We start from the raw sequence: 25,258 nt of genomic DNA, 5'->3' as shown, positions 1-25,258 counted from the left end.
GGTCTAGTAGTTTTTTGACTGAAACTTTAGGGTTTTCTATATACAATATCATGTCATCTGCAAATAATGATAGTTTTACTTCTTCTTTTCCAATTTGGATGCCTTTTATTTCTTTTTCTTGTCTGATTGCTGTGGCGAGGACTTCCAGAACTATGTTGAATAAGAGTGGTGAAAGGGGGCAACCCTGCCTTGTTCCTGATCTTAAGGGGATAGCTTTTAATTTTTGCCCATTGAGTATTATGTTGGCTGTGGGTTTGTCATAGATGGCCTTTATCATGTTGAGGTATGTTCCCTGTATTCCCACTTTGCTGAGAGTTTTGATCATGAATGGGTGCTGGACTTTATCAAATGCTTTTTCTGCATCTATTGAAATTATCATGTGGTTTTTCTCCTTTCTTTTGTTTATGTGATGAATCACATTGATTGATTTGCGAATATTGTACCAGCCTTGCCTCCCAAGAATAAATCCTACTTGATCATGGTGTATGATTTTTTCCATATATTGCTGGATCCGGTTTGCTAATATTTTATTGAGGATTTTTGCATCTAAGTTCATCAGGGATATTGGCCTATAATTTTCTTTTTTTGTGTTGTCTTTGCCTGGTTTTGGAATCAGAATTATGCTCGCCTCATAAAAGGAGTTTGGAAGTCTTCCTTCCTCTTGAATTTTTTGAAATAGCTTGAGAAGGCTAGGAGTTAGTTCTTCTTTGAATATTTGGTAGAATTCACTTGTGAAGCCATCAGGCCCAGGACTTTTCTTTTTTGGGAGTTTTTTGATAGCTGTTTCAATCTCGTTTGTTGTAATTGGTCTGTTTAGGTTTTCTGATTCTTCCAGATTGATTTTTGGAAGATTATATGATTCAAGGAATTTGTCCATTTCATCTAAGTTGTCTAGTTTTTTGGCGTACAGTTCTTCATAGTATTTTCTTACAATATTTTGTATTTCTGTTGTGTCAGTTGTTATTTCTCCACTCTCGTTTCTAATTTTATTTATTTGAGTCCTCTCTCTTTTTTTCTTGGTGAGTCTTGTTAAGGGTTCATCGATCTTGTTTACCTTTTCAAAGAACCAGCTCCTGGTTTCATTGATCCTCTGTATTGTTTCTTTAGCCTCTATGTCACTTATTTCTGCTCTGATCTTTATTATTTCCTTCCTTCTACTAGCTCTGGGCTTTACTTGCTGTTCTTTTTCTAGTTCTTTTAGATGCAGGGTTAAGTTGTTAATTTGAGCTTTTTCTAGCTTCTTGAGGTATGCCTGTAATGCTATAAACTTCCCTCTCAGGACTGCTTTTGCTGTGTCCCATAAATTTTGAGTTGATGTATGCTTATTATCGTTTGTTTCTAGTAATTTTTTAATTTCTTCTTTGATCTCAATGTTAACCCATTCATTGTTTAATAACGTGCTATTTAGTTTCCAAGTGTTTGAATGTTTTTCAATTTTTCTATTGTGGTTGATTTCTAGTTTAATGCCATTGTGATCAGAGAAAGTGTTCGATATGATTTCAATCTTCTTAAATTTGTTGAGGCCGCTTTTGTGCCCTAACATGTGGTCTATTCTAGAGAATGTCCCATGAGCGCTTGAAAAGAATGTATATTCTGCTCTTTTAGGGTGAAAGGTTCTGAAGATATCTATTAAATCGAGTTCATCTAATATGTCCTTTAAGTCTGCTGTTTCTTTGTTAATTTTCTTTCTTGAGGACCTATCTAATGATGTTAATGGGGTATTGAAATCTCCTACTATTATAGTATTCCTGTTGATCTCGCCCTTTAAGTCTATCAAAGTCTGCTTTATATATTTAGGTGCTCCTATATTAGGTGCGTAGATATTTATAATGGTTATATCTTCCTTTTGTATTGCTCCCTTTATCATTATGTAGTGACCTTCTTTATCTCTAACTATGGTCTTTGTTCTAAAGTCCATTTTGTCTGATATAAGTATTGCTACCCCAGCTTTTTTTTCATTTCCATTTGCGTGAAATATTTTTTTCCATCCTTTCATCTTCAGTCTGTGTGCATCTTTTTGATTTAAGGTGTGTCTCTTGTAGACAGCATATGTATGGGTCCTGTTTTCTTATCCACGCAGCTACCCTATGTCTCTTGATCGGATCATTTAATCCATTAACATTTAAGGTTATTACTGATATGTAATTGTTTATTGCCATTTTTTTTCTTTAAAACTGTTTTTCTCTTTTGCTATATTCTTTTTTTCCTTTGATCTGTTTACAACACGTCCCTTAGCATTTCTTGCAGCCTTGGTTTGGTTGTAGTGAAATCCTTTAGTTTTTTTTTGTCTGTAAAGCTTTTTATTTCTCCTTCATTTTAAATGATAGCCTTGCTGGATAAAGTAGTCTTGGTTGTAGGTTCTTGTTCTGCATTACTTTGAATATTTCTTGCCATTCCCTTCTGGCCTCAAGTGTTTCTGTTGAGAAGTCAGAAGTCATCCTTATGGGGGCTCCTTTGTAGGCGATTGTCTTTTTTTCTCTAGCAGCTTTTAATATTTTCTCTTTATCATTTAGCTTTGGTAATTTAATTATGATGTGTCTTGGTGTTGGTTTCTTTGGATTTCTCCTTAATGGAGTTCTCTGTGCTTCCTGAACATGTGAAATATTTTCCTGCCTTAATTGGGGGAATTTTTCCGCTATAATATGTTTGAACAAAGTCTCTATCCCTTGTTCTTTCTCTTCTTCTTCAGGAACCCCTATGATGCGGATGTTATTTCTCTTCATGTTGTCACAGAGCTCTCTTAGAGTTTCCTCAGACTTTTTGAGTCTCTTTTCTTTTTTCTGCTCTGCTTCCATACCTTTATTTATTGTGTCCTCTAACTCACTGATTCGATTCTCTGCTTCATCCATCCTGCTTTTAATTCCTTCCATTGTATTCTTTATTTCAGATATTGTATTTGTCATTTCTGTCTGATTCTTTTTTATTATTTCAATGTCCTTTTTTATATTTGTTATCTCTTTATTTAGGTTTTCGTAATGGCCATCTATGGTGGTTCTAGTATCTTTGAGCATCCTAACAATCGTTATTTTAAACTCTGCATCTGGTAATTTGGTTATATCTGATTCACTTAGGTCCTTTTCTGGGGATTTCTCTTGGTTTATTTGTGTTGTATTTCTCTGCCTCCGCATTTTCTCTTCACGAGAGTGGCTGTGATCACGTGCTCGGGTGCACAAGGGTTGGTTTTCCCCGCCCCCATGTGTGATGTTATGCTCGGTCCTGAGGGCACTGGCGAGCACCTTTGCTCAGCTGCGGGTCTCCGCCTGTTTCTGAGCTTTCGCCCTGCCTTTGCAGGATGATCCCACTCAAGGAACAGCTGCTAGCCTTGGCTCTACCACCAGGAAAGGCTGCGTGCCCAAGCTCAGCTTCGTAGCGGAACTCTGCCTCTTCTGGGCTTTTGGCTCCACCCCCGCGGGAGGAGCCTGCTACCAAGTCAGACCGCAAGCCTGGGTTGCACAGGCGGGGCAGGGATGTGCTCCTCTGCCCTTGCTCCGGGGCTGGTTTCTACCCTTTCTGGGTTTCCCGCCCTTCTCCCGGAGGCTGGATTACAGGCTGCCGGCAGCTGAGCTTAGCCGCTTTTGCACGCCCCCTTCTCCCTAGCCGGGCAAGATTGAGCTCACACCTGAGCCCACTGGTGGCCAGCCGGCTTCCGCCCCTGCCAGCAGAACCGCGCTTTTGTCTCCCGCTGCCGCCCGCTCTCCGGTGCGCCCTCAGCCGTGTGGGTGGGTGCGTTGCAGCTCGGACCCTAAGACTCACTACCGTAGACCCGAAAGCTCCCTCCTTCTATGTGACTCTGCTCTGAATGCCGCGGGGGAGCTTGTTTGGCTGCTCTCCTGCTTCCCTTTGCTGGTATTGCTGTTTCCGGGGGAAATATTCACTTCAGCTTTGGGGAGTGACTCGTCCCAGGGGTTAGAGTGGCTATCTCCCAAAAATGTTTCTCCCTATGCCTCCTAGATTGCACTCTCTTCCTGTTACTGTGGTTCTCTCCCCTCTCCCTCCGTCTCCAGGAGCCCCGGGTGAGTGTTTGTGAGAGAGATGTTCTGCGTGGTCCCTTTAAGAAGGATCCTGGGTCTGAGAAATCAGACTCTCTCACAAACAGTATCCTGACTTGTTTCCAGCTAAATACTGTCCTTATGCTTCTTCTGGGCTCTGGGGCTGCAGGCTGGGGCTTTGTTCCTGGGGCTCAGGGCCCTTTCCCCTCTGCTAAAGTCACTTCCCGCCACGCGAGTCTCTCCCTGCTGCCGTTCGCTCCGAGAAGCTGGGCAGCCCTCTCCGCGTTTCCGCTTTCCCTACCAGTCTCTGGGTGGCTTCTTCAGCGTTCCTGGGTTGAAGAGTCCTTTTAGTTTAGTCCAAAGTTGGTTTTTCCAGTTGATAGTTCATAAAATTAGTTTGTAATCCACATTGGTTCTGGGAGGTAGATGCTGGTACGTTTGCCTACTCCAGCGCCATCTTGTCTCTCCTCGAGTATACATTTTTCTCTAGTGTACATGGAACATTCTCAAGAATTGACCATATGTTGGGCCACAAAGACAATATCAGCAAATTTAGAAAAATTGAAATTGTACCAAGCATATTTTCTGATCATAAAGCCTTGAAACTAGAATTCAACTGCAAAAAAGAGGGGGAAAAACCCACAAAAATGTGGAAACTAAACAACATACTTCTAAAAAATGAATGGGTCAAAGAGGAAATAAGCGCAGAAATCAAAAGATATATACAGACAAATGAAAATGAAAATACGACATATCAGAATCTCTGGGATGCAGCAAAAGCAGTAATAAGAGGAAAGTTCATATCACTTCAGGCCTATATGAACAAACAAGAGAGAGCCGAAGTAAACCACTTAACTTCACACCTTAAGGAACTAGAAAAAGAAGAACAAAGACAACCCAAAACCAGCCGAAGAAAGGAGATAATAAAAATCAGAGCAGAAATAAATGAAATAGAGAACAGAAAAACTATAGAAAAAATCAAAACAAGGAGCTGGTTCTTTGAAAAGATCAACAAAATTGACAAACCCTTGGCAAGACTCACCAAGGAAAAAAGACACAGGACTCAAATAAATAAAATCCAAAATGAAAGAGGAGAGATCACCACAGACATCATAGAAATACAAAGAATTATTGTAGAATACTATGAAAAATTATATGCCACCAAATACAACAATGTAGAAGAAATGGATAAATTCCTAGAACAATACAACCTTCCTAGACTGAGTCATGAAGAAGCAGAAAGCCTAAACAGACCAATCAGCAGGGAGGAAATAGAAAAAACTATTAAAAATCTCCCCCAAAATAAAAGTCCAGGCCCAGACGGTTATACTAGTGAATTCTATCAAACATTCAAAGAAGACTTGGTTCCTATTCTACTCAAAGTCTTCCAAAAAATTGAAGAAGAAGCAATACTTCCAAACACATTTTATGAGGCCAACATAACCCTCATACCAAAACCTGGCAAGGATGGCACAAAGAAAGAAAACTACAGACCAATATCTCTAATGAATACAGATGCTAAAATACTAAACAAAATACTGGCAAACCGAATACAACAACATATTAAAAAAATAATACATCATGATCAAGTGGGATTCATCCCAGAATCTCAAGGATGGTTCAACATACGCAAAACGGTTAACGTAATACACCATATCAACAAAACAAAGAACAAAAACCACATGATCTTATCTATAGATGCAGAAAAGGCTTTTGATAAAATACAACACAATTTTATGTTTAAGACTCTCAACAAAATGGGTATAGAAGGAAAATATCTCAACATGATAAAGGCCATATATGATAAACCATCAGCCAACATCCTATTAAACGGCATAAAACTGAGGACTTTCTACCTTAAATCAGGAACAAGACAGGGTTGTCCACTCTCTCCACTCTTATTCAATGTGGTGCTAGAAGTTCTGGCCAGAGCAATCAGACAAGACAAAGAAATAAAAGGCATCCATATCGGAAAAGAAGAAGTAAAGCTATCACTTTTTGCTGATGATATGACCCTATACATTGAAAACCCGAAGGACTCCACAAAAATATTATTAGGAACAATAAACCAATACAGTAAGGTCGCAGGATACAAAATTAACATACAAAAGTCCATAGCCTTTCTATATGCCAACAATGAAATATTAGAAAACGAACTCAAAAAAATAATCCCCTTCATGATTGCAACAAAAAAAATAAAATACCTAGGAATAAACATAAAGAACGTAAAGGACCTATATAATGAAAATTACAAAGCATTGTTAAGGGAAATCGAAAAAGATACAATGAGATGGAAAAATATTCCTTGTTCTTGGATAGGAAGAATAAATATAATCAAAATGGCCATATTACCCAAAGCAATATACATATTTAATGCAATTCCCATCAAAATCCCTATGAGAATTTTTAAAGAAATGGAACAAAAAATCATCAGATTTATATGGAACTATAAAAAACCCCGAATAGCCAAAACAATCCTAAGGAAAAAGAATGAAGCTTGGGGCATTACAATACCTGACTTTAAACTATATTATAGGGCCACGATAATCAAAACAGCATGGTATTGGCAAAAAAATAGACACTCAGACCAATGGAACAGAATAGAAAGCCCAGAAATAAAACCACATATATATGGTCAAATAATCTTTGATAAAGGGGCCAACAACACACAATGGAGAAAAGAAAGCCTCTTCAACAAATGGTGTTGGGAGAACTGGAAAGCCACATGCAAAAGAATGAAACTCGACTACAGCCTGTCCCCGTGTACTAAAATTAATTCAAAATGGATCAAAGACCTAAATATAAGACCTGAAACAATAAAGTACATAAAAGAAGAAGACATAGGTACTAAAATCATGGACCTGGGTTTTAAAGAACATTTTATGAACTTGACTCCAATGGCAAGAGAAGTGAAGGCAAAGATAAATGAATGGGACTACATCAGAATTAAAAGTTTTTGCTCAGCAAGAAAAACCGATATCAAAATAAACAGCCAACTATATGGGAACTGATATTTTCAAACGACAGCTCAGATAAGGGCCTAATATCCAAAATTTACAAAGAACTCATAAAACTCAACAACAAACAAACAAACAATCCAATAAAAAAATGGGAAGAGGACATGAACAGACACTTCTCCCAGGAAGAGATACAAATGGCCAACAGATATATGAAAAGATCCTCAGCTTCATTATTTATTAGAGAAATGCAAATCAAAACTACAATGAGATACCACCTCACTCCTGTTAGATTAGCTGTTATCAACAAGACGGGTAATAGCAAATGTTGGAGAGGCTGTGGAGAAAAAGGAACCCTCATTCACTGTTGGTGGGACTGTAAAGTAGTACAACCATTATGGAGGAAAGTATGGTGGTTCCTCAAAAAACTGCAAATAGAACTACCTTATGACCCAGCAATCCCTCTACTGGGTATATACCCCAAAACCTCAGAAACATTGATACGTGAAGACACATGTAGCCCCATGTTCATTGCAGCACTGTTCACAGTGGCCAAGACATGGAAACAACCAAAAAGCCCTTCAATAGAAGACTGGATAAAGAAGATGTGGCACATATACACTATGGAATACTACTCAGCCATAAGAAATGATGACATCAGATCATTTACAGCAAAATGGTGGGATCTTGATAACATTATAAGGAGTGAAATAAGTAAATCAGAAAAAAACAAGAACTACATGATTCCATACATTGGTGGAACATAAAAATGAGACTAAGAGACATGGACAAGAGTGTGGTGATTACCAAGGGTGGGGGGGGGAGGGAGGACATGGAAGGGAGGGAGGGAGAGAGTTAGGGGGAGGGGGAGGGGCACAGAGAACTAGATAGAGGGTGACGGAGGACAATCTGACTTTGGGCGAGGGGTTTGTAACATAATTTGATGACAAAATAACCTAGACATGTTTTCTTTGAATATATGTACCCTGATTTATTAATGTCATCCCATTACCATTAATAAAAATTTATAAAAAAAAACAAAACAAGAGAAATGATTGGTAACTAGAGAGGAATGTGGAGTCTAAATTGGCTTTATTTTTATGATGGGAGATATAGGATGTTTGTATGCCAAAGAGAGTGACTGTCAAGAGGGAGAAATTGATACAGGAGAAAGAAGAGCTAATTGTAGAAACCAAGTCATTTAGTTGGCAGTGGCGGGGGGGGATCCAGTGCATAATGGGAAGAGTTAGTCTTAGACAGTATATGACCCTGAGATGTGTGGCTGGGCACAGGAGGAAAAGATAGATAGAGGTGAGGAGGTCAAGGAACTTATCTAAATGAGTATGATTTATATCCCAAATGATGACCATAGTAAGAGTGGGGGAAAAAACTAAATCAGAATGTGGGCAAGTTGGCAAGGAGATTGGTTAATGGCTATACTGAGAAAAGGTATTGGATACTGTGATCTGGTGATCGGCACTTCAGAGACAGTGGTTTGAGGAAGGAGGTTTTGGATGAGGATTTGCTTTAAATAGTTCATTATTAGGGCATACAAATTGACCAGCATTTAAAATTTCAGTATGAATTAATAAATCTAGGCTCTGACTGGCAATGGCTGTTAATATCCCAAAAAAGAGAGATGGGCATTATATGCCTTTGGCTCAACATGTACAGTATCCTATTGAAATTGATCAAGTCTCTAGAGCTAAAAGGGGGCTAGAAATTATGCATTATGCTACTATAAAGACTGGATCAGCAGAATGAGACTCTCAGAAAAACAAAGGTTTTCTTCAACAAAGGAATAAAAAAGAAAAGGAGCAACCTATAAATGAAAAGGAACATAAGAGCATATCAGCCAAATGTATATATTGTATTTGAATCCTAATTGAATAAAATTATAAAAACAAAACATTATAAGCTAATCAAGAAACTTGATTGGATATTTGATACCATTCATGATTTGTTAAATTTATGCCTGATAACAATATTACATAAGTATGTATACATACATTTTTTTAGTTATCCTTTATAGCAGGGGTCTCCAAACTTTTTACTCAGGGGGCCAGTTCACTGTCCCTCAGACCATTGGAGGGCTGCCAAATACAGTGGTCCTCTCACTGACCACCAATAAAAGAGGTGCCCCTTCCAGAAGTGCAGTGGGGGCTGGATAAAAGGCCTCAGGGGGCCACATTGTGGCCCGCGGGCTGTAGTTTGGGGACGCCTGCTTTAGAGCTACATATAGACTTAGTTAAAGGGGAAAAAAAGGCCCTGGCCAGTTGGCTCAGTGGTGGAGCGTCGGCCTGGCGTGCGGGGGACCCGGGTTCGATTCCTGGCCGGAGCGCAAAGGAGAGGCGCCCATTTGCTTCTCCACCCCCCCCCTCCTTCCTCTCTGTCTCTCTCTTCCCCTCCCGCAGCCAAGGCTCCATTGGAGCAGGGATGGCCCGGGTACTGGGGATGGCTCCTTGGCCTCTGCCCCAGGCGCTGGGGTGGCTCTGGTCGTGGTAGAGCGATGCCCCGGAGGGGCAGAGCATCGCCCCCTGGTGGGCAGAGTGTTGCCCCTGGTGGGCGTCCCGGGTGGATCCCGGTCGGGCGCATGTGGGAGTCTGTCTGACTGTCTCTCCCCGTTTCCAGCTTCAGAAAAATACAAAAAAAAAAAAGGGGGGGGGGACAAGGCCCTGCTGGTTCGATTGGCTCAGTGGTAGAGCATCAGCCCGTTGTGTGGATGTCCTGGGTTCAATTCCAGGTTAGGGCACACAGGAGAAGCGACCATCTGCTTCTCCACCCCTCCCCCTTTTCTCTCTCTTCCCCCCTCTTCCCACAGCCATGGCTCTATTGGTTTGAGTTTACTGGCCCTGGACAATGAGGATGGCTCCATGGAGCCTCTGCCTCAGGTCCTAAAAATGACATGGTAGCCAGTATGGCTCCAGATGGGCAGAGCGTTGGCCCCAGATGGGTGTTGCTGGGTGGATCCCAGTGGGGCACATGCAGTAGTCTATCTCCCCTCCTCTCACTTGAAAAGAAGAGAAGAAAGAAAAAGTGAAAGCCAAATTCAATGTAAGTCGATGACTGAAAAATATATATACTTTTAAAAAGTTAGGAACCAGGACATGGTAATTATCTTATAGGATGTTATAGAAAATATTAATTTCTATATGTCACACATAAATAATAAAAGCATAATCAATAAAAACAGGCAGGAAACATAATTAAACATGTCATAAGAAATGTGTATGGTGTCTGGAGAATACATAAATACACAACCTTCTTAAATATTTTAGTATTGCCAAAATTTCTTTGGAAAACAGTTGACATTTTTCTTTTTTGGAAACAATTGGACATTCATATAAACTATAACTCATCAATTTCACTCACAGGTATATATCAAAGAGAAAATCTTACCATGTACAGGAATGTTCACAGCAGTGCTATTTATAATTGCAAAATTGTAGCAATGACCTAAATATCCTTTTGTTTAGTGGAAAGTTGTATGAAGAAATAGCCTCTCCATTGACAGGAGACTAAATGAGTAAGTACAAAGGAATATTACACAGTGGTCAAATTAAATAACTATAGCAAACACAACAATGTGATGATTCTCAATGAAACAAGTCCTAAAATATTATATATGGAATGATACCTTTTTTTTAAAACCTAAGAAAAGTTAAAATAAAAATGCACATATAAGCCTGACCAGGCAGTGGTGCAGTGGATAGAGTGTCGGACTGGGACGCGGAGGACCCAGGTTCGAAACCCCGAGGCTGCCAGCTTGAGCGCGGGCTCATGGGGTTTGTGCAAGGCTCACCAGCTTGAGCCCAAGGTCGCTGGCTTGAGCAAGGGGTCACTCGGTCTGCTGTAGCCCCCTGGTCAGAGCACATATGAGAAATCAATCAATGAACAACTAAGGAACCGCAACAAAGAATTGATGTTTCTCATCTCTCTCCCTTCCTGTCTATCTGTCCCTCTCTCTGACTCTCTCTGTCTCTGCCACAAAAAAGAAAATAAATAAATAAATAAAATGCACATATGACTATATACTTTACATATATATGGAGAGAGTGATACACATACACACATACATACATGTATAAATAACACTATAAAAGAGAAAACAAGGGAAGGACGAGCAGGGGTTGCAGGGTGATGGCCACTTTGGATGAGCAGAAGCTCATGGGGTGGGGGACAACTACTGTATGGCTAGATGGAAGGTATGCAAAGGCCCTGGCATTTCATTGGGATGATGGATTTGTAGGTACTTATATCATTAAAAATAATAAATAAAAACAGACCATTTGTGGACCAATAAAGAGGAGGGCCATGAACCAGGGATAATAATTATTTCATTTCTTTTTTTTTTTTTTTCTGAAGCGGGAAATTGGGAGAGACAGTCAGACAGACTCCCGCATGCACCCGACCAGGATCCACCTAGCACGCCCACCAGGGGGCGATGCTCTGCCCCTCCGGGGCATCGCTCTGTGGCGACCAGAGCCACTCTAGAGCCTGGGGCAGAGGCCAAGGAGCCATCCCCAGCGCCTGGGCCATCTTTGCTCCAATGGAGCCTTGGCTGCGGGAGGGGAAGAGAGACACAGAGAGGAAGGAGGAGGGGGGGCGGTGGAGAAGCAAATGGGCGCTTCTCCTATGTGCCCTGGCTGGGAATCGAACCCGGGTCCCCCGCACGCCAGGCCGACGCTCTACCGCTGAGCCAACCGGCCAGGGCCTATTTCATTTCTTCATAACTGAGCTGTAATTGAAGAAAAGTATTCTGTGTACATTGCTATATAGTATTTTTAAATCTCTATAGATATCATCTAAAAGGTATACTCATGAATGTTGATTTTTGTCTAACTTTAGAAAGATTTATTTTTGGTCAGTTTTATATGCTATTTAAATGGCTATTGCTGAAAAATGAACACTACTTGGACACCTGGGGAATGCTTTAGATTTTTCTGCATGCTTGAGTTTTCTTCTTTATTATTATTATTATTATTGTTGTTGCTTAATTAAAGATAGTATTTCTGAAAAAGTTTCTAATGTATATTAGTTTGCTTTTCAGTTGTATGAAAAAAATGACGTGTGAGTGATTCATGATTGAATTTCTTGTAATGCTTCAATGTGATCGATTATTTTAGAGGGCACACAAAGATTTGGCTTTCTCTGGCCAGGCTTAGTACACATTCTAGAATTTGTTTTTTTCACTAAATTCCTGATAAAAAGTCTTAGGACTTTTTTCTTCAAAAATCTGTTTCCCTTTATCCCTACCTTATTCTGCTAATTGAAGTTTTATTGCTTAAAGTTTTATTGTAATTGTGCTGTAATTTTTCAGTTTCAGATTATCAAGGTTGTGACTCCAAGCTGCTCTCATTGTTAAAAAGTGCTAATTCACATATTTGTTTAAATATTTGCTTTGTTGTAGATACTTTGCTAGGTGCATACTCATTAACCTAATCATCATTATAATAAATGTCTAATAGAAACTGAGGTGAATGCTCTGAAGCTGAGTGAGATGTTTCTGTGAGAACAGAAAGGATTTACTCTGGATTTAGGAAGGCCCTGTAAACTGAGATTTAAAGGGTGACGAGGAGCCAGTTAGAGGGTGGCTCACAGGTCATGGTACAGGATCCAGGTTAGCAGAAACAGTTTACACAAAGGAGCTGTGGCAGAGGAAATGCAGCATGACTAATAAAAGCAATAGATTACCATAGTGTGGGAATTAAAGGTGACACAAAACTACAGAGATGACAGAAGCATGATTAATCCAGTTCCTGGGAGCAATGAGAAACCTTTGAAGATTTCTAATTAGGAATCTACTGAAGAACAGATTCGTGTTTTGGAAAGAATGCTTGTTTAATGCCCATCTTCCTGGGTAGACTCTAGGCTCCACAGTACGGGGAGGAGCTACTGACCTCACCATTGCCTCATCTGGGTGGACTAGTTATTCAAAGGTTCCCCTGCGTCTGACACATTCTGTATCGAGGTGCACTGCTCACAGAGTGGCATCGGGGTCCGTTCTCAGCTCCTGTGCTGCCTTCCACGGGGTGCCGTTAAACCATGCAAAAACTGCACAACTAGACTTAGTGGCCCTAAAGAGCAACTCAGTGTAAAGGAGACATTCATGATCAGGCAGGTCTTTCATAAACAAAGCAAACCTATTTTAGAAAGTAGAACAATTGTTCATTTATAGGTATGAAATGCAACTTCAGTTAAAACAATGTTCTACTTTTTTTCAGAATTTTCACTTTTGTATAATTGTGTGTTTGGAGGGAAGGTTTAGTCTTTAGGAAAAATTTATTTTGTCAAATAGAGCTAGGGTTCTTTAATTTTAATGTGCCCTGCTTTGAATTCCTGGAAATAAATAAATAAACTTTCATGCACATATATGTACCTCTGTTTCATTTTTATTATGGGAATTTTTAGGTGTATACGAAGTAAAGTGATGCAGCCTCATCTTGCTCTCATTCAGCTTCCACATTGTCAGTGTATTGTTTTATCTGCCCCCCCACTTCTCTACCCTAAATCACTTTGAAGCAAATCCCAAATTTTATGTTTTTAACCTGCAAATTCTTTAGTATCTATTCTGGTACATAAAGGCTTCTTTTTAATATATATAATTTAAGCACAGTTTATTTTAAAACCTAAAAAATTAATATTATCAACCATCCAGTCAGTATTCAGACTTTTTTGATTGTTTCATAAATGATTTTTAAAGTTGGTTTGTTCAAATCAGAATCAAAACAAGTGTGTACAGAATAACTGGTCATTATGCTTTCATCTATAGCTTTTCCTTTCTCTCTATTTTTCCTTAGGGTTTATTTGTTGAATAAAGGATCATTTGTTTACATTCTGGATTTTTTTATTATATCCCTGTAGTATCATTTAAGCTTTCCATTAATACTTTTTACTTATGTTTAAATATATGCTATCTCATCTCCATGGAGTAAACAAGTTTTGTTTAAGTGGAAAAATTTAATGCTTCGCTTAGTTGTTGAAGATTGAAGGATTTCAGAGATTTTGTAAACATGAATGGGAACAACTGGAAGAAAGTCCATAGGCTGCAGAAAGTGGATGAATTTTGTTAAGCTCCATGTTTATAGCTCTCTGATTATTTTGATAACATTATAAATTTGTTGCCATCTTAAAATACTGTAATAGATGTACAGGTTGATTTTGGATAAAGTAATATTTTTTATTAACTTTTTTTTTATTTGTTGACAAAAAAGATACCAGGTGATCAGCACTCCAACAGACTTTTTTATGGTAATGGAATATGTGTCTGGTGGTGAATTATTTGACTACATCTGTAAACATGGACGGGTGAGTAACACTGCCTATTACAATAAATTCCCAAGCTAAAAATGAGGGAAGTAGTGAGGTAGTTTTAAAGTTGGGGTCGCTTTTGTAACAGTGCTCAACAAAACAGATCATTAGACATACTATCTTTTTTTTTCTTTTTTTGTGTGTGACAGAGACAGAGAGAGGGACAGACAGACAGGAAGGGAGAGATGAGAAGCATCAGTTCTTTGTTGTGGCTCTTTGTTGCAGCTCCTTATATGTTCATTGATTGCCTTCTCTTATGTGCCTTGATTGGGGGGGGGCTATAGCAGAGTGAGTGACCCCTTGCCCAAGCCAGTGACCTTGGGCTCACGTCAGCAACCTTGGGCTTCAAGCCAGCGACCATGGGGTCCTGTCTGTGATCCTACACTCAAGCCAGCAATCTTGCACTCAATCTGGTGAGTCCGTGCTCAGGCCCGATGAGCCCGCGCTTGAATCTGGGTCTTCTGCATCCCAGTCCAACGGTCTGTACGCTGCGTCACTGCCTGGTCAGGCATATTTTCTTTCTTAAAAAGTATACCTTTGAAATGAAACTAAGTTCCATTTAGGTGCCAGCGTGATGCCTATGCATTTCAAAATGAAAAATCTGTTCTGCAGCATCATTTTGAAGCTTCACTTATTTCTTTTCTTAGCACTTTCCCATAAATTCTATTCTAGATTGTTTTACTTGCCGATTCCCCAAAACTTTTACACATTTAGTAATATTAATTGAGAATTAAATATTACTGCCTAGCAGCAAAGAAAAACCTGTTGAGCTTTAATGCAAGTTTTTGGTTTGATTTGTTGGAAATTCTAGCATAGTCTAATGAGCTTTTACTCATTGATATTTAGGCTGATAATGAAACTGGAACTCGTGCTATAGATGTCTCAAATATTCTTAGTGCAGCTTCTTTTACACTGATAGGTTGAGGAGATGGAAGCCAGGCGACTCTTTCAGCAGATCCTGTCTGCCGTGGATTACTGTCACAGGCATATGGTTGTTCACCGAGATCTGAAACCAGAGAATGTGCTGTTGGACGCGCACATGAATGCCAAGATCGCTGATTTCGGTATGTAACCCTAGTGTTGCTCAGAAGTGTACTAGCTGCCTTTCAAAGTGTTAGTATCGATTCTTAAAGAAGTAAGAACTTTCCACTTCAACATTGTAAATCTTGTACTGTAAAAAAGGATTAGTTACACAGCCTTCAATTCAGCTTGTTCTTTTTATTTAAACATACTTTTAAAAAGTGCAGCAAATACTTCTAGAGAAGTTAGAGGGTTAGGCATCAAGGTAAGCCATTCAATCTGCATTTATACCTAAGGCACTGAAATGTAACTCTTTTGAAGTTTTTATGTGGGGGCCACAAAGTCCTTTGAAAATACAGGCACTTTCTTTGATGAATGCACTTAGACCCCTGGCTTTAGGTGACCCCTGTGTTTTGGTCGTTTGACCCCCACCAGGGTCGGGACCCACAGGTTGAGAACCGCTGACTTAGAGAGACGTAAAAATTCGCATGCTGTTTTAGAGCTTTACAGCCCTTCTGTGAATCAGGGGGTCTCAGGGAAGCATCTACCACTGGTTAAAAGAATAGGAGTTTCTGTCAGGGATGGAAGAAAAGCTAACATGTAATTTTTATGCACCAAACACTTTCTGGGGTAAACATAACTGGAAAGGGTGCCATAGTAGGGTGTTTTGGGAAATGTATTAGGAAGTAATATATATATATTTTTTTTATTTTTTACAGAGACAGAGAGTGAATCAGAGAGAGGGATAGACAGGGACAGACAGACAGGAACGGAGAGAGATGAGAAGCATCAATCATTAGTTTTTCATTGTGCGTTGCAACACCTTAGTTGTTCATTGATTGCTTTCTCATATGTGCCTTGACTGGGCTTTCAGCAGACTGAGTAACTCCTTGCTCGAGCCAGTGACCTTGGGTTCAAGCTGGTGGGCTTTTGCTCAAACCAGATGAGCCCACGCTCAAGCTGGCGACCTCGGGGTCTCGAACCTGGGTCCTCTGCATCCCAGTCCAACGCTCTATCCACTGCGCCACCACCTGGTCAGGCTAGGAAGTAATATATTACAGAGAGAAATGGAAGTGTCCCAGAGGTCAGCACTGCTTATTTAAATTTTTTGTCAGTACCTTATGTTTAAAAACCAGGAAACTGCTTTCTCTATTTCTCTTCTCTAAAACACAGAACTCATTTAGTACTATAATTCATCTAGATTTTTGATTCAATGTATTATTTCAAAATAATTATTTTGAAATAATACATTGAATTATTATGTATTATTTATGTTACATTATATGTTAAATTAAAGCTTTCCAAATTAAAAACTTTTGAAACATAATCTTTATAAATTGGAGCCTGTCTGATTTCTACTTAGAGAATTTTTAAAAAAAAGGCTTTTGAAAGTATAACAAAACCATAATAGACTACATTCTTTCATCTGTAGAAGTGGATAAATAATATTTTGATGCTCTTATGTTTGGAAAAGTTCATATAGGTTAGAATAATGTCATATTTGTGAAGTGAATCAACATTTTTATTTATAGAAGGAATTTAATTTCAATCACAGATGTGATGGTGTTTTAGCTTTTTTGTCATAGTGTAAGAGCGCTCTAAACTGAGCTCTTTATAACAAATGCTTTCCACTGCTTTTTTAAATAATTAAAGTGTGATGCATGGAGCATTAAAGACATTTTTTCTCATATATTTATCTATATCTACTTTTAGAAATATCTAACACCAGGTAAACATTACTTTTATTTTCAGGTTTATCTAATATGATGTCAGATGGTGAATTTCTGCGAACAAGTTGTGGATCTCCAAATTATGCAGCACCTGAAGTAATCTCAGGCAGGTAATAATGTGTCAACGAACAGTAAGCTTTTTCTAATCTTTTGTTCATTCTTATAATGCTTAATTATGCATTCTCTTTACAAGATAAGATTTTTAGCACTAGAAACAAATTATTGCTTTAATTTTTTCATTCTTGAAGAGAGAATAGTTATATTAAACAATTTTTAAACCTTTAATTTTGTTTTATTAATGTATTTAAGAATGTTTTCATTAAAAATGACAAATGTTGATTTTTTTTATTTTAGAAAAGTGCAGATAAAGTATTTGCTAAATTTAAGCTAGTGCCATTATTTTCTTAGTAGACATGATCCTTTAATGACATTTTACATATTCTAAGTATATAGAATATTTTATATTTTGCTTTTGGATGAATGCAGTTTTGGGGAGCAGTATGTCATTTCATGAATTCAACTGCACAACTGGAGATTTTGTAATTATTCAAGTAATTTTTTCATTGGCATGTTTTTTAAAATGCTTATGCAGATTGCAATGGTAAACCCAAGTCTTCTACAGAGACCAATGTCTGATTTTAAAAGTTAACAGAATCCTATGAGAGAAATGATAGTAAAGGTGTTATCATGGGTAGCAAGTGTACGAGCCTGGACAATACAACCAACAGTATAAAAGATGGACAGCAATTTTTATTGAAATGGATTACACTCTTTTAATTGGAATTGTAGAGATTTACTTTGTTAACTCAGACCCAGTTTTGAGTTTGGTAATGTGCTGTCAGGAATTTTAATACTGTACGTAGTCAAAAGAAAAAGGAATAACCTTCTAGGCGTAGGTTTTCTGGAGTAAAGCTAATCTTAGACCCATGAGCTTGCAAGTGATTAGAATGAAAGTAGCAGATACTTAGGATGATGTGATACAGGAGGAATACTGTCAAAGACGTTGCCACAGCATTAATTAGGGACTTTACTGTCTCAAATATTTTAAAAATAGGTATACCAGAGATGAAATTCTATTACATAATGTATTTTTTTGGTAATTGTTTCATGGTAAAAAGATTTAGCCTATATACTTTATGGTATTGAGTTGTTTTTTTTCCAAGTTTATGCTCATCTACTTTGATGTTTCTATAAAAAATCAATCATAGAAAGTTTTATATTTTTTAATTAGTGAATTAATAATTTCAGTGAAAAGAGTTTGTGCCAAAAAAATGAAAATCCTCTTTTCTCTTGGAAGACTTGGATAGTAATTGGTTTAGACCAATTAATTATTCTCCATGAGGAACAACCATTGAGTGCTGAGGAGTGGCCATGGGCTTCCTCAAGACCTTGAAAGCAGTCTGGACCGAGTTCATACCATGTGTATAGTGAGTGACTCTTGCATTTCAGGTGCGTGTTGTCACCTTTTCTCTTAGGTTGTATGCTGGCCCCGAAGTTGACATCTGGAGCTGCGGTGTCATCTTGTATGCTCTTCTTTGTGGCACCCTGCCATTTGATGATGAGCACGTGCCCACATTATTTAAGAAGATCCGAGGAGGTGTGTTTTATATCCCAGAATATCTCAATCGTTCTGTCGCCACGCTCCTGATGCACATGCTACAGGTGGACCCCCTGAAACGAGCAACTATCAAAGACATAAGGTGAGCCTTTTTCTCCACTGTGTGCACATCTAGTGTCACTAACTGCTGTAGTGCTTTATGCACATTGTGCTTTCCTTAATACACGAGCCTGATCATGCCACTTGTCTGTTAAATATTTCACACTGTTTCCTAAATTTCCTAGCTGAGCTGGCAAAGCATCAGAGGCTCTTCATAGCAAGGCTCTCCTCACCTCTCCTGCAGTCTCATTTCCTGCACTCACTGCTGCACCTGGCCAGGGCTTTAGACACATGGGATTTTTCCAGTTTCCTCAAACATATGATACTTTATGCCTTCATGTCTCTGTTTATATGTTTCCTTGTGCCTCTGATGTCTTGTCTGCCTTTTTTGACTTGATGGATTTCTATTCATCTTTGAAATTCTGTTCACATATCACCTCCTTTGTGCAATCACTTCTATGTATAATTTCCCTAGACAATGTTAGTTCTTTCCACTTTCATGCTTTTCACATTTTGTTCATGCTTGTATTGTTTTCTTCTCACTTTGCATCTAGCTGTTTTCCAGTGTGTCTTTCTCTCAAATTTTAGTTAAATAAGGGTAAATGGAGAGTGTCTTCCTCATCTTTATATATGCAGTGCTAGAAGGTCAGGCTATAGTATATGCCCAGAAAGTATTTGAATAAATTTCCAATAGAAAACAGGGTGAGACATGCATTTTATATATGGTTGATGAAATAAAGAATAAAAGTTTTGCAGAGATTTTGAATCCAAAAATAGTTGCTAGTGAGTTTACTATGAAGGATTTTTTGTTATGTGAGAAACTTCGGAAGTGCAGCGGCTGGTGTTGCTGACTATGACCTTTATATAGTGCGCGCAAGCCAGGATGGTTCCTTGCCTTTCTCTTGTACTTATTATACATGTTTCTTTGAGGGGTTTTTTTTGTTGTTGTTTTTACCTAACATTTTTTTTTTTTTTTGTATTTTTCTGAAGCTGGAAACGGGGAGAGACAGTCAGACAGACTCCAGCATGCTCCCAACCGGGATCCACCCGGCACGCCCACCAGGGGTGGAGCTCTGCCCACCAGGGGCGATGCTCTGCCCCTCTGGGGCGTCGCTTTGCCGAGACCAGAGACACTCTGGCGCCTGAGACAGAGGCCAAGGAGCCATCCCCAGCGCCCAGGCCATCTTTGCTCCAATGGAGCCTTGGCTGCGGGAGGGGAAGAGAGAGACAGAGAGGAAGGGGGGGTGGAGAAGCAAATGGGCGCTTCTCCTATGTGCCCTGGCCGGGAATCGAACCCAGATCCCCTGCACGCCAGGCCAACGCTCTACCACTGAGCCAACCGGCCAGGGCCTCCTAACATTTTTTTTAAAAAATATTTTTTATTCATTATAGAGAGGAGAGAGAGAGAGAGAGACAGACAGAGACAGAGAGAGAGAGAGAGAGAGAGAAGGAGGGAGGAGCAGGAAGCATCAACTTCCATTTGTGCCTTGACCAGGCAAGCTCAGGGCTTCGAACTGGCGACCTCAGCATTTCCAGGTTGACGCTTTATCCACTGCGCCACCACAGGTCAGGCCTTTACCTAACATTTCATCAGGTATTTGCTTACAGACACATTCATTTGACTGCTCTCCAGAATCCTTCTCCTCTTCATAAGCCAGAATGACTGTTTTAGAGACCCTTGGTTCTTGGAACATTTATTTATTTATTTATTTATTTTTTTCTTTTTTGTATTTTTCTGAAGCTGGAAACGGGGAGAGACAGTCAGACAGACTCCCGCATGCGCCCGACCGGGATCCACCCGGCACGCCCACCAGGGGCGACGCTCTGTCCACCAGGGGGCGATGCTCTGCCCCTCCAGGGCATCGCTCTGCCGCGACCAGAGCCACTCTAGTGCCTGGGGCAGAGGCCAAGGAGCCATTCCCAGCGCCCGGGCCATCTTTGCTCCAATGGAGCCTTGGCTGCAGGAGGGGAAGAGAGAGACAGAGAGGAAGGAGGGGGGTGGGGGGTGGAGAAGCAAATGGGCGCTTCTCCTATGTGCCCTGGCCGGGAATCGAACCCGGGTCCCCCGCACGCCAGGCTGACGCTCTACCGCTGAGCCAACCGGCCAGGACTGGTTCTTGTAACATTTAAATGATGGCTGAGGCAGTTGTTTCCATGACTGGAAGGAGGACTGGTCCGTTTGTGTTCGTGCACTGTTTTCTTCCCCAGCATTCCAGGCCTCATGCATACACATGCAGAATTGTAAATTAGCACCGGATTTAGTTATGGAAATGAATTTACAGGGGGAAAATCCTTTTGTGTTCACACTTCTTTAGATTGTTTGCTTCATTTAATTGGCTTTTCCTTAGGAAGAAAATTAGATATGTTAATATATATACTTGTGTCTGTATCAGCACATTTAGAAGAATAAAGTATTGATTGTGTTATTTTAAAACAGATATTTGTCTATGTACTGACTTCAGAAGAAAATGTTAGTGAAAGTTTAAGAGCATATAGGCAGTATAAAATAGCAACATTTATTTTTTAAAATTTAAAATAATATAGCAACTTAAATTAGTAGTTTTCATAATTTTTTTATTTATCCAAATTCAGATTTTTAATGTTTGGGAATTCTTGACTTAATAAAATACAGTTTAACAGGGAAAGAATTACTAATTGTTGAATAATTATTATATACCAGGTATTTTGCTAGATACTTGACATGTTTTATTTCATTGACTCTTAATAGGTAGCTGTTATTAATCTTATTTTACAGACCATGAAACTGATACCTGATTTAGACATGTAATATAATTTCCTTTTTTTGTAATATAATTTATCTTCTATTATTTATTTTGAAAAAATTAATACTCTCAGTCATTTTTATTGCTAAACATGTATTAAATACTTATCATGATATAGCAGATAAATTCATTAATGAATTCACTTTTGTCTTCGTCTTTCATGTGTCTGTTCATTATTTATTCTGCATTTATTGAGCATTTACTCTATTGGGTACTGAAGTATAGTTAAATAAGACATGGCCTCTATTTCAGGAAGCTCCCAGTTAGGGGAAGAGTAAGAAAAACCAACAACTAAAAAAGTATGAGTGTTTAATAGAAAGATCTACTAGATGCTGATGAAGTTTCATCTTGGTGTATTCTCAGGCCTGGCACACCATCATTTCTCACTTAGTCTGTTGTGCTAGCATCACCACCACCATCTTCATTATTATTTTTGTCTTTTCAATTCCATTTCTATATCACAAGCAGAAGAAATTTAAAGAAAAAAAATTACATCCTGTCACACCTGTCTCTTTAAAATTTTCCATTGCTTTTAAACCATAGGTTCAAATGCCCAAACCTTTTTTGTAGACTGTAGCTGTCAGACTTTCTGATATCTTTTGCCACTCCAACTCAAAACTCGTTATGCTTTTATGATAGTGGTTCCATCCCTTCAATGTAGCAAAACTCGGTCTCAGAGTCTGCATGTATTGTTTCTTTGCTGGGAGCACCTGTTCTTCAACTCTTTGCTTAGGTGACTTCTAATCATTCTGCTACCTGCTTCAATATTACTCAGAGTGGCTTCCCTAATCACATGCCCCCCATTTTGAATTATATTCTCTCATTTACCTTGTTTTCATTAGACTCTTTATCACAGAAATTTCAATTTTGTCTATTTGTAACTATATATTTATTTTGTGTTTGTTTAATCATTATCCAGCTAGAATATAATGTCTTTATGACGTGAAAGAGGGTGTCTTTTCCCCATTGAATGGCCTTCATGAATATTCCTAAATGAGTTGGTATCCAGGCAAAATATATATTGGTTTGAATTTAAGCTTAGAGAGTGCCCCATTCCCCCATGTAGTAATGCTTACGCAATCTTGGAAGAGTAGTCCATGGGATATCCTAGACCCAGAAATGTCAGAATATAAGATTTAGGAGACTGATTCTTGAAATTTTTGGTTTTGTACCCCTTTACACTCTTAAAATTGAGGTCTCCAAAGAGTTAGAGTGTGTGCATGTGTGTGTGTTTTAATGCAGGTATATCTATCCGAATTTACCATATTAGCAATTAAAAATGAGAAATTTAAAAATTATTTAACTCACTTTAAAATAATAGTAAACCTATACATGTTAACCTGAATAACATGTTTTATGAAAAAATAGCCTTATTTCCCCAAAAGATAATGGTGACAACAGTGGTATTATTTTACATTTTTTTAATCTTCTCAATGTGTGGTTTAATCAGAGCCAGCAGCTAGGTTCACATACCTACTACTTCATTCAGTTTGTTGCAGTGTGTTGTGTTGTATTAGTTGAAGTCCATGGACTAAATGTTGACCTAACTCATATAAGGGGCTAGAAAAGAGAGGAACATTTTAATAGCTTTTAGATAATTGTACGTATTTTCCTTTGATATGAAACCAAAGCTTAACATTTTAGTTTTATTACCAAATCAGAAAACATATCCATTAACTATTGTACTTCTTATATTGAAATCTACTGGTCCCTTTTGCATTTTGAGTGCATTTATATCCATATATAATTCTGTAACATCATCCATTGGTCATTTGGAAAATATTGAGTTACTGAGTTATAAGGATTTGCCAAATGATGACACATTTCATTATACATTATCAAAAATTATATGGGCCCTGGCCGATTTGCTTAGTGGTAGAGCGTCGGCCCAGTGTGTGGAAGTTGTGGGTTCTATTCCCGGCCAGGCACACAGGAGAAGTACCCATCTGCTTCTACACCCTTCCCTCTCTCCTTTCTCTTTATCTCTCTCTCCCCCTCCCATAGCCAAGGCTCCATTGGAGCAAAGTTGGCCTGGGTGCTGAGGATGGCTCCATGGCCTCTGCATCAGCTAGAATGGCTCTGGCTGCAATGGAGCATCGCCCTCTAGTGGGCATGCAGGGTGGATCCCGGGTGGGCGCATGTGGGAGTCTGACTGCCTCCCACTTCTAACTTCAGAAAAATAACACACACACACACACACACACACACACACACACACACACCCATTTATTGTTGCTACCACTACAAAGTTACCAGAAAAGTCTTTATGTTTTGGAAAATGTTTAGGCTCATGAAGACAGATACAAATTATACAAATTTTGTTTGAAAGCACACACACACACACACACACACCCATTTATTGTTGCTACCACTACAAAGTTACCAGAAAAGTCTTTATGTTTTGGAAAATGTTTAGGCTCATGAAGACAGATACAAATTATACAAATTTTGCTTGAAAGCTTAGATTTTTATCATTGACATCAAATACTTCCAGTTGTCTTTTTCACGGTGACAGGTTCAGTTTATTTTTGAGAAAATGTCAGTCAAATACCCAAGTCTGAATAACCAGTAGTTATTTGAGGGTAAACACTAATTAACTTACCTAGGATCACACAGCCATTAAGTGTCTAGGGAGCAGGTCTTTCTGATTCTGTTACATTGTATTGCCCCATGTCTAAATTATTTGGGACTTGTCAAAGCATGTTTTTACAATAGTGTATTGTGGTATTTTTCCTAGAGAACATGAATGGTTTAAACAAGATTTGCCCAGTTACTTATTTCCTGAAGACCCCTCCTATGATGCTAACGTCATTGATGATGAGGCTGTGAGAGAAGTGTGTGAAAAATTTGAGTGTACAGAATCAGAAGTCATGAACAGTCTGTATAGTGGTGACCCTCAAGACCAACTTGCAGTGGCTTATCATCTTATTATTGACAATCGGAGAATAATGAACCAAGCCAGTGAGTTTTACCTCGCCTCTAGTCCCCCAACTGGTTCTTTCATGGACGACAGTGCCATGCACATTCCCCCAGGCCTGAAACCTCATCCAGAAAGGATGCCACCTCTAATAGCAGACAGCCCTAAAGCAAGATGTCCATTGGATGCACTGAACACAACTAAGCCCAAATCTTTAGCTGTAAAGAAAGCCAAGTGGCATCTTGGAATCCGAAGTCAAAGCAAACCATATGACATTATGGCTGAAGTTTACCGAGCTATGAAGCAGCTGGATTTTGAATGGAAGGTGGGAATTTGTTAAGATCATTTGTAGAAGCCTTTTTTTTTTTTTTTTGTATAGTAAGTTGCTCTGAGCGGCCGAATTGAATACTGGGGTCAATAAAAAAGTTGTTTTTGATTTATATATAAATTTAGTGGTCTTGATGCTTCTGGATATAAATGCCTTTCTTTGCAGTCATATACCATGTGCATTCAAAACAAAACCAACCTGTGTAAGGAAGAACAGTGTTGATGTTGAGGATCTACATATTTTTTTATTTAAAAAAATAGCATTATTTATCAAAGAAACAAAAAGTAATCAACTTGAAGTTAATTGAGAAAATAGCCTCTTTCGGTATTCATTATAGCAGTAAAAAGTCATGCATCTTCAAAGATAGTTTGTGTTTCCTTTCCTTTTTAGGCAGGGTTTTTCTTTTTGCCAGTAGCAGTTGCTGGTAGTGGTCAATACAGATTATATCATCAGAATATATTTATTCAGTCTATCTCTCTCTCGTTGAAGTGAGAGGAGGGGAGATAGAGAGACAGACTCCCACATGTGCCTCAGCCGGGGTACACTGCAACCCCTGTCTTGGGCCG

At 39.0% G+C, this 25,258-nt stretch overlaps 1 protein-coding gene across 3 annotated transcripts in view; it reads left to right on the top strand.

Moving 5' to 3' along the window:
• PRKAA2 (protein kinase AMP-activated catalytic subunit alpha 2) overlaps window positions 1–25,258 on the top strand; it is a 75,649-nt gene that overhangs the window by 39,612 nt on the left and 10,779 nt on the right. For all 3 annotated transcript variants that reach the window (XM_066269084.1, XM_066269085.1, XM_066269086.1), the window contains 5 exons: window positions 14,161–14,254; window positions 15,177–15,321; window positions 17,030–17,117; window positions 18,483–18,707; window positions 24,185–24,689. In XM_066269084.1, the coding sequence (XP_066125181.1) occupies window positions 14,161–14,254; window positions 15,177–15,321; window positions 17,030–17,117; window positions 18,483–18,707; window positions 24,185–24,689 (1,057 nt within the window). The remainder of the gene's footprint in view (window positions 1–14,160; window positions 14,255–15,176; window positions 15,322–17,029; window positions 17,118–18,482; window positions 18,708–24,184; window positions 24,690–25,258) is intronic.

This window comes from Saccopteryx bilineata, chromosome 3, assembly GCF_036850765.1.
Source record: "Saccopteryx bilineata isolate mSacBil1 chromosome 3, mSacBil1_pri_phased_curated, whole genome shotgun sequence".
NCBI classification, from domain to species: Eukaryota; Metazoa; Chordata; class Mammalia; order Chiroptera; family Emballonuridae; genus Saccopteryx; species Saccopteryx bilineata.
This window is presented reverse-complemented; position numbering and strand designations above follow the sequence as displayed.